This window comes from Trichosurus vulpecula, chromosome 8, assembly GCF_011100635.1.
Source record: "Trichosurus vulpecula isolate mTriVul1 chromosome 8, mTriVul1.pri, whole genome shotgun sequence".
Taxonomy (NCBI): domain Eukaryota; kingdom Metazoa; phylum Chordata; class Mammalia; order Diprotodontia; family Phalangeridae; genus Trichosurus; species Trichosurus vulpecula.
Genome location: NC_050580.1, coordinates 44,494,796 through 44,504,661, shown reverse-complemented (window position 1 = coordinate 44,504,661; position 9,866 = coordinate 44,494,796). Strand labels below are relative to the sequence as shown.

Below are 9,866 nucleotides of genomic sequence, written 5' to 3'. Positions count from 1 at the left end.
TACATTCTTTGGGATCGTTAGCATATTATGTTGTGATTTGGATGGCTATTCTTTCATTAGCCTTAATAATCAAAAGATCTTCAATAAAGCCTGAAAAAGACCAAACATGGACGTTTTAGGAGGAGAGGGAATTAGGGTCCCATGATCATTCCTATCATTGGTGTAGAAATAGTAAAGAGCCATAGTAAATGCCATTAGGAAAGAAAAAAAAAGAAAACATGGAGAATAAAATGGCATGGTGTGTCTTTTGGCTGAGTCTTTGGTTTCTTGATTAGCATAATTTGATCTATTAATCTTCAGCATGGTAGATATGGTCCATGTCCTTTTCTGGGCCCTGTAGCACTTCATAATGAGGCATCCTCAACATTCTGGGTTCTCCAATGACATCCTCTGTGGAACTTGAGTGGTGGAGGAAATCTCTGTCTTCCTCAGGAAATTGAATCGGATTTCGAAAACGTCTCAAGATATCTGTGTCTAGGGGTAGAGAAAGTCCTCATTTACTTCTCTCAGAACTGAAAAGAAGAATTCTCCTTGGGACTTGTGGTGGCCTCTTTTCCTCTTAGATAATTTAAAATTTTACAGGTCCCCAATATATAGTGCTAAAAGTTAGATCTTGTTAAAAGTGATATAAGAGAAAGAAGAGCATGGTTGTTATTTTTCAACCCTTTGAAACCTGACTTCAGACCTCAACCCTTAACTGAAACTGTTCTCTGTCAATCAGTGAACAAGTATTTAATAAGCATCTTGTGTGCCAGAGGCTATGCTAATCACTGGGGATATAAATAAAGGCAAAAATATGGACCCTGCCCTCAAGGAACTCACATTCTGATGGGGGAGACATTATGTAAATAACTATAAACATGGTTTATAGGAGCATAAATGCAAGGTAGTCTCAGAGAGAAGATACTAGCAGTGGGAGAAAGGAAGTTGGGAAGGGCCTCCTGGAAAAGGAGGAATTTGAGCTGAGTTTTGAAGAAAATCAGAGAAGCCAAGAAGTGGAGGTGAGGAAGGAGGGCATCCTAGGCATGAGGGACAGCCAGGGAAAACACCGGGAGTTGGGAGATGAAGTGTCCTGTGTGAAGAACGACACAAGAAGGATAGAGCTGGGTCATAGAGTGAGTGGAAGGGAGTAAAATGTAAAAAGATTGAAAAGATAGGAAGGAGCCATGTCATGAAAGGCTTTAAATACCAAATGAAAGCAAAATGCCATATTTGATCCTGGAGGCATAGGGAACCATTGAAGTGTATTCAGTAAGAAGGTCAGACCTATGCTAAGCTACCAGTGATCTCTTAATGGCAAAATATGAAGGTATTTTGACATTTCTTGTCCTTCTTGACTTCTCTGTGGTATTCAATGTTGTTGCCCAGCCTCTCTTCCTGTATACCATCTCTTCCCTGGGTTCTCTTGGCACTGCTCTCTCTTGTTTTTCCTCCAACCGCTCTGACTGCTTCTTCTCAGTCTCCTTTCTAGTTTATCATTTGTACTGTGCTCCCTATTTGTGGGAGTCCCCCAGTGCTGCATTCTGGGCCCTCTTCTCTTCCCTAGCCACACAAATTCTCATTTTGCTGACCTCATCAGTTCTCATTGTTTGATGATCATCTATGTGCAGATGACTCTGAGCCAGCATAGCACAGGGGAGTGAGCCATGTATTCAGAGTCAGATGATGGTGGTGGTGGTGGGGGGTAGGGTTTGTCAAATCTTTCCTCTACTTTTTACCTCCTGTGTAACTTTAGGCAAATTACTATATCTCACAGGGCCTCATTTCCCCATCCGTAAAATGAGGAAGTTGGATTAGATGGTGCTATGGTCCTTTCTGGCTCTAAATCCATAATTCTGTGATTCCCAGATCCATAGATCCCACCCTGGTCTCTCTAGGAGCTCCACTCCTCCACCACCAACTACCTGCTAAACTTTTCATATTGGATATCTAATAGGCATCACACACTCAACCTCCCCAGATAGATTCAGCATCTTTCTTTCAAAATCCCCCCATTTTTAAAAATAAATCCTTTCTTGTTGTTATGAACTTTGCAAATATCAATAAACCTATTTCCCAAGACAAAAAAACAGATTAAGAAGACTGATTGTGAAACTGAATTTTTCACAATATAGGCTTTTTAAAAAATGATTACTAGTCTATATCCCCTTCTAAACATCCTTCTGTCCTCTTTTGTTCATTTTAAAGATTTAAACTATTTTCTTTCTTTCTCTTTTTTCAGTAGCATTATGAGTACCTCCTTGCCTTCCCTTTCCCCAATAAACACTATCTTCTTTCAAGTAACGAATGAATAAGCAGAGTCAAACAAAAGCAAATCTACCCATTGGCTATGTCTGAATATGCATGCCCCATTCCGGACCTCTAGTCCATCGCCTCTCTGCCAGGAGCCATGAAAGCAAGCTTCATCGTCAGGCTTCTGGAGGCTGGATTTGGTCATTGCAAAATCTCACCCCTTTCCCAAACTTCTTTATTTATGTCAAGGGCACCTCCATCTGCCCAGTCTCCTAGGATTGCAAACTTGGCATTATCTTCATAACTTAGACTATCAGTTGATGAATCTTGCCATTTAAACTGCCCTAACATCTTTGAAATTGAGCATTTTTTTTCTCTAGCCACACATTCCCCACTCTAGTTCAGCCCCGCATCACCTCTCACCTGGACTGTTGGTAAAGCCTCGTAATTGGTCTCCCTGCTTCGGTCTCTCCCCACTGTCCCAAACCATGCTTCATGCAGTAATTTTCCTGAAGCATTTGTCTGACCACAACATTCCCCTACTCAGTCAACTTCAGTGGCTCTGAATTGCCTCCAAACTTCTCGGTTTGGCATTCAAATGCCTTTACAACCCACTGTCAACCAACTTTCACAGGCTTTCTATAGATTACTTCCTAGAAAACATTCTACAATTCAGGCAAACTGGCTTTCTTGCTGTTGCTCACATATGGTGGCCAGCCTTCTTTGTCTGTGGGCAGGCTGTCCAACACACCTGGAATATGCTTTTCCTCCCCTTTGCCTCTTAGAATCCCTTCTTTCTTTCAAGACTCAGCTCAAGCAGGACCTTCTACAAGAAGTGTTGTCTGATCCTCACCCCCACCCTCAGTTCTTAGTGCTGACTGTGCCAAAATTACCTTGTGTTTCTTTTGTATAGAAGTTGTATGTACAGGGCGTTCCTGAAATCTTATGCTCAAAGCTACACTAAGACTTTTGGGACAGCTTGCACCTCTTTCTCTGTCTCTCTGTCTGTCTCTCTGTCTCTGTCTCTGTTGTCTCCCCTAATCAATGGTAAGCTTTTTAAGGGAAGGAACCTTTTCATTTTTGACTTAGTATCCCCTGTACTTGATGCATACTAGGAATTTAATTAAGGCTTGTTGATTGGCGGGCTGGATGATTGATTGGTAGTACTAGGTTTAAAGAATTCTCATGGTCTAGCGCAGAGCAGACTCAGTTGTTTTTGCTTGTATAGGCTTTATTTAAAGCCAAGCAGAGATAGAAATTAACCCTAAGCAACATCAGCAACTCTCCTCCATGGTTTCCCTAGCCCTGGTTGATCCTGAAAGCTGGGTGGGCAAGAGTCAGCATTGTGAATTTGCCACAATGCTATTAGATTTGAAGTACCTGTCCTTTTGGGGGTACAAGTGGATGCCAGGGGGGTGATAACAGCTTCAATAGGGATTTTAGACTAAGGAGGAGCTCTACTTGAGATCAATTCATTCTAGATTCTGTTGATGGTAAAGAGTATTTCTCTAACCTAAATTCAAATTTTGGGGCCTGTTCCCAAGCTTTTGGAAGTATCGTGCCATAGGCCAGGGGAACCTCCCAGTCTGAATGTGCCTCCACAATATCTACTACTAGTTATATATTTGGGAGAATGCTTAGATGTTAGATAGTAATAATAATAATGGTGATGATGATAAAACTATATTTATACACTTTTATATATAATAATATATAAACTATTTGTGTAGTTAATATAAAATAATAGTAAAACTAAATATAGCCCTTTAAAGTTTATAGAGCACTTCACATACCTCATCTCATTTGAATCTTATAACAACTCTGTGAGGTAGGCACCATGATTTACAGATGAGTAAAACTGAGTCTTAAAGAGCCCAGAGTCACACAGCTAATAGCTGAGGCAGTACTTAAACTCAGGCCTTCCTGACTCCAGGTCTAGCACTTTGTCTGTTGTACCACTGAGCTGCCTCAGATGCAGTATTAAGAAGCTTACATATGAGAAGAATATATGTGTATGTGTGTTTGTGTGCGTGTGTGTTTATGTATATAGATACACACATACATGTAAGAATATATATGAATATATACGTATGTAGTTTTATACATACACATATGTATGTATGTGCATACACATACATATTAAGATTACATAGCTAGAGTCTATTCTGCTAAAATCTTTCTGTGATACCCTCAGTGATATGAAGTTAAGCCTGTGTTCTGAGAGTGCCAGTGCCAGCTTTGGCAGGTTCTAATAACCTGAAGACACTTTGGGTACAAGCCTTGCAATGGACTAGGGGTCTGTCGCCTACAAAGGCTCAACTCCAAGAAGTTGGATATACCAGCTGATGGATTCCTTTGGCTGTAGAAACACAGGCATCCATTTACACAAGGGTGAAAGAGTTGGGCTTTATATTGGTGGAGGGAGCACCCACATGAGTGAAATCATGAATTTTTTGAAGGAATGAAGGATGCCACACACACACACACACACAATCAGGATTATTGTGACTTGTAAGTTGTACTGCTCTGGATTCAGCTGCCTTTGATGAAGACATCAGGGAACCTGGAGTGGGCTTGTAGTTTCTGTGATCATATCTACCTTGATTCCAATCTGTGAAAAGCTCCCGTCTGGGCTCAGTGAGAAGGCTGTCTTTTTCTGATTGTTCAATAGCCTTTGGGCCCAAATTCCTGTGAAAATGAATGATATGCTCAGGAAGTTAAAGCTAAAAGTGAGGTCAGCTAATAATATTAATAATAGCTAACATTTATATAATGCTTACTATGTACCCGTCACTGTGCTAAGTTCTTTACAAATATTAATCTCATTTGATCCAATGGTATGTTTTCTAACAGGGTAAATACAAGCAGAGATAGTTGTTCCATTAAATAGTTACAAGTTAATTTTTATAAATGACTTTTACCCTGATCTAAATCCCACTCTTTTGACTCTGGGCAGGAGTTCTCTTGCTTCTAAGCCTGACACAAGGAAATAGGACACATTTGCATTTTAAGTTGTTGTTGTTCAGTTGTGTCTGACTCTTGGTGATCCCCTTTGGCATTTTCTTGGCAAAGATACTGGGGTGCTTTGCCATTTCTTTTTCCAGCTCATTTTACAGATGAGGAAACTGAGGCAAACAGGGTTAAGTGACTTGCCCAGGGTCACATAGCTAGTCAGCATCTGAGGCCAGATTTGAACTAAGGAAGATGAGTCTTCCTGATTCCAAGCCCAGTGCTCTGTCCACTGTGACACCTAGCTGCTCAGTCTATTAAGTAGGCATAAGATATAGAGCTAAGTCTAAGATTTTCCCCAATAGAAGGTGGGGCGAGGGTTGGGTGAAAAGTTAGTGGAGGAAGTGCCCACATGAGTGGCCATATATTTAGAGTTTGAAGGGACCTCTGGACTTTTCTTATTCAAGCCCCTCATTTTACAGATGAAGAAACTGAGTCCTGGCAAAGTGAAGTGATTTTCCTAAGATTATACAGGTAGTACCAGACTCTAAATCTACAGTTCTACCAAGGTAGTTACTGAAGCACTTCTTCAATGGTTTCCTTGGGAAAATGAGTGGAAGAAACATTCGTAGATCTGGTAATAAATATCCCGCTTCAGAATAAATAAATCAGTTTGATAAAGGGAGGGTAGGGTGTGTCTAAAAGGGCAAATTTTCTGATTCAGCAGGATTGAAGGCCACAGAATTCAGAGGTCAATTGTTCCTGGCTTAAGAGGAGGTAATCAGGAGGCAGGGATGACTGGCAAGCTCTGTATTTCAAATATAGACTTAGCCATAGCTTAGAGCAAATCAAAAGAGAATGTGCTGATTCAGCCCAGCAGGGTTAGAGTGCAACCAGCTATTAGCCAGGTTGTCCTTCTAATAGCAAAAGCAGTAGTAATTATCAGCTTCATTTGGGTAATTTGGAAAGGAAAAAAGAAGAACATTAGGATTGATTATTTTTCTGAGATAATTTGGGCATTAATCTCCTCCCCCCCACCCCCACTCCTGCCCCCCGCTAAACCTTGAACTTGTCTTTATGGTTTAATGAGTATCTCCCATCAACTAACTGTCTATTAAAGTAATTGATTTGAAAGACAGAGAGAGAGAGAGAGAGAGAGAGAGAGAGAGAGAGAGAGAGAAGGCGGAAGGTTGTTTTACCCCCCAGATTATTTTTGTAACTGGAAAATTAAATGTACTTTGTTTGAGAGAGTTTTAGGTTTTAGTGAATTTATTACCACTTAATCAGCCAAAGTATATTAGATTTCAAGAAAGGTTGGAAATCAACAAAAAGCTGCATATTCTAAATGAAGCTGATTTTATTGAGTCAGGAGGAGAAAAAACATAGAGAAAGGCTTTAAATGTGGCTAATATCATTCTTACAATTGTTCATTAGTGTTCTCTTCAGAGAAGCTGTCCTTTCTTTTGGCATCCATTAAGACCTGGAAACCAAGAGAAAAATCAATGAGAAACTAATAGGTTGAGGAAGCTTTCAGGTAACTCCCTTAGGAGGCTGCTTTGGTGGAGCCTTTATGGTCCTTGCAAACTGGGACGACTTTATGGTTCTTCCATGAATAGCTTTATCTAGGCAAGGTTGCCTGTGACATCCTTGGGCTTGGCATCATGTTATTAAGTTAGGTGGTCCTTGAAGAGGTCATCCAGTTTAACCTTCGTCTTCAGGTTCCATCCAATGGTTCAATGAGAAAGATACATGGTTTAGCAGTGGAATCAACATTGGAGAAGATGCATTACTATTTGCTTTGCCTATGTACCCTACGGACTCTGGGACCTTTCTACCTGACCGGTAGCTTCAACTTCCTATATGTATTGTCAATCCTATTAGAATATTACCTCCTTTAAAACAGACAATGTCATGCTTTTCTATTTATACCCCAGTGCTTAGAGAAGTACTTAGCACATGGTAAGCACAATGTTTTTTATTCATCTATCCACCTATCTACCCATTCATTTGTTTGTTCATTTATTCGGTTCATTCGTCCATTCATTCATTCATTTATTTGTTTATTCATTCATTCATTCATTATTTCAATCTAACTCTGAAAGAATGTCTTCTCTCAGGTTTCCTTGGCAGGATCTCACAAGTATATACTACGATTCTAAAGCTGAAGAAATTTGCATATTAAGGTAAGTTTTAATTATTGTGCTCCCTTCAGTCTTGTTCCCAATCCTTCATTTGCACCTGTACACCTGTGTTACTATCCACAGGAGTCCTCTGGCCTTCACACTAACATGTGTGACTAAATATTACAAAATACGTAAATATAGGTCATGAAAACTAGAATTTTCTGGCATAAAATAATTTGTTGTTCACTCGTTTCAGTCGTGTCCAATTTTTCATGATCCCATTTGGGGTTTTCTTGGCAAAGCTACTGGAATGGTTTAGCATTTCCTTCTCCAGCTCATTTTACAGATGAGGAAACTGAGGCAAACAGGTTTAAGTGACTTGCCCAAGGTCACCCAACTAGAAAGTTTCTGAAGTCAGATTTGAACTCAGGAAGATGAGTCAGGAAGAGTGACCTTGAGTAAGACATTACCTCCTACTCCCCCTACCCCAGCCCTCAGTTACTTCATCTGTAAAACAAGGTTGAGGTGGAGAGCAGATTGAAAGGCAGTGTTACATAATGAATAGAGAATTATGACCTTGACATATACTACCTGGGGCAAGTTACTTACCTTCTCAGTGCCCCAGATACCATTGAGAATGAAATGAATTAATGAGTGAAAAACCATGTATTCCATGCTTTCTGTGATCCCAGCACTTAAGTTTTCAAACCATGGAAATTTTGAGAATATAGATTTAGAGCTGTAAGAGACCATAGAGGCCATCAAGTCTGGATTCTTCACAGAGGAGTCAGTAAACGGAGTCAGAAAAAGACTAAGTGACTGGTCCAGGGTCACATGGGCAGTAAGTAGCACAACCAGAATTTTACTTACTTCATCTTACTCCAAAGCCAGCATTCTTTCCACTGGGCCACACTGCCCCCTAGGTTCACCCTACCAACCCACAAAAGCAAAAACAAAGGGGTTAGTTTATCTGATCTTTAAGGTCTCATTCATCAGATGGGGGAGCTTGGATGTGCAGAAATATATTCTTCCCACTATAGGGCTATGCTTTTGAAAAGAGATTAAAAATCCTTATACCTCAGTACTTTTATGTCCTTCAAAAGGACACTGGGATTTCTTGTTGTTTGGTGAAAAGAATAGTGTTTTTGGAGACAGAAGACTTCTGTTTGAATCCTGGTTCTTCCAAACATGACCTAAATGACCTTGTGTAAGACACAATCTTTCTGGTTCTCATTTTCCTCATCTCCAAAATACTGGGCCTTGACCAGATAACCACTGAGGTCTCTCCCAGCTTGAAATCTTTACCCCACCTGGTTGCTTGGAGCACTGAAAAGTTCAGTTAAGCAGGTGAGAAGAGGCCCCAGCAGATAAAGGAGGTGTTGGACACTCAAGTGATCAAGACTGGGACTGCATTGAAAAGTCACATACCTGGTATTTGGGGGCTCCATGAACCTCTTGTAACAGCAGAACTGCTAAGCTGGCTAGTAGGATCAGCCTGGGAGAGACAGAGAGAGACAGAGACAGAGAGAGAGTGACAGAGAGGAGAGACAGAGACAGAGACAGAGAGAGAGACAGAAACAAAGACAGAGAGAGACAGAGAGAGAGAGACAGAGGTGGGGGCAAAGACAGAGAGATAAAGAAAGATAAAGACAGAGAGACAGAGACAGAGACAGAGAGAGGGAGAGAGAGAGACAAAGAGACAGAGGGAGAGAGAGAGAGAGAGACGGAGAGAGACGGAGAGAGAGGGGAGAGAGAGAGAGAGAGAGAGAGAGAGAGAGAGAGAGAGAGAGAGAGAGAGAGAGAGAGAGAGAGAGAGAAGAGACAGAGGCAGGGATTTGATTTGTATGAGATATTTCTGGGCAACCATTCACACACTGACTTTCCTGAATTCCCTCCACCTCTTCCAATCCCTAGCTTCTTTTAAGGCTCAGTTCTCATCTAACAACAGTTTTCTCTCAAGCAAATTATCTTGTATCAACTTATCTGTTTACACATTATGTTCCCTTATTCTTCTTGAGGGCCGACTCATTTCTTTTTTGTCTTCGTATCCATTTCTATCCTGGCTAGATGGTTCTTAGCACTTAATGCACTGCCTTGCACACAGTAGGCACTTAATAAATGTTTGTTGGATTGGATTGCTTTGCTGTCCCTTTCAGCTCTAGGCCTCCCTTCCCAAAGCCAGAGATGCAGTAAGAAAAGCTGCCTTTTCCCCTATGTTGCATCAACAGATTCTCTAGGTGTGGCCTGATTACACTTTGCTGTGCCATCGGGATTTTCTTGTTATTCAGACCTTCGATGCCTGGTTTGGAGTGTTGTCAATCATAATTGCACATTGCTTACGGCCTATGCCAATCATGACAACGCCTTCTATATTGAGTCCTCTGGAGATATCTCATAATACTCCTGTAGGAATTAAATGCAAATGCACAACTCCTTTGTTGTCCTTAATCTTGTGATTACTCCTATAGGATAGGTTGGTCTTGAGGCTCATCAAGTGACAATCAGCATCAGAGGATCATAGAGGTATGTCAAATAGGATTTGGATACCAACTTAGTTCACCA

The 9,866-nt window shown here is 40.8% G+C and overlaps 1 protein-coding gene across 1 annotated transcript; it reads right to left on the bottom strand.

Annotated features, from left to right (window-relative positions):
- Nucleotides 1–289: 289 nt before the first annotated feature.
- PRAP1 (proline rich acidic protein 1) lies at nucleotides 290–9,660 on the bottom strand. Its single transcript, XM_036736481.1, has 5 exons — nucleotides 9,641–9,660; nucleotides 8,733–8,799; nucleotides 6,603–6,661; nucleotides 4,832–4,920; nucleotides 290–474 (listed from the first exon to the last, which is right to left on the bottom strand). The coding sequence occupies exons 1-5, from the start codon at nucleotides 9,658–9,660 to the stop codon at nucleotides 290–292; spliced, it is 420 nt and encodes a 139-aa protein (XP_036592376.1).
- Between the last annotated feature and the right edge of the window lie 206 nt (nucleotides 9,661–9,866).

Bases quoted from the DNA above. Each gene is read 5' to 3' on its own strand.
- PRAP1 (XM_036736481.1), bottom strand. From the start codon at position 9,660: ATGATTGGCATAGGCCGTAA. The intron at 8,800-9,640 runs GCAATGTGCAAT...TGTCTCTCCCAG, and splicing joins ATGATTGGCATAGGCCGTAA to GCTGATCCTACTAGCCAGCT. The intron at 475-4,831 runs GTAGATATGATC...CTCTACCCCTAG, and splicing joins TTTCACAGATTGGAATCAAG to ACACAGATATCTTGAGACGT.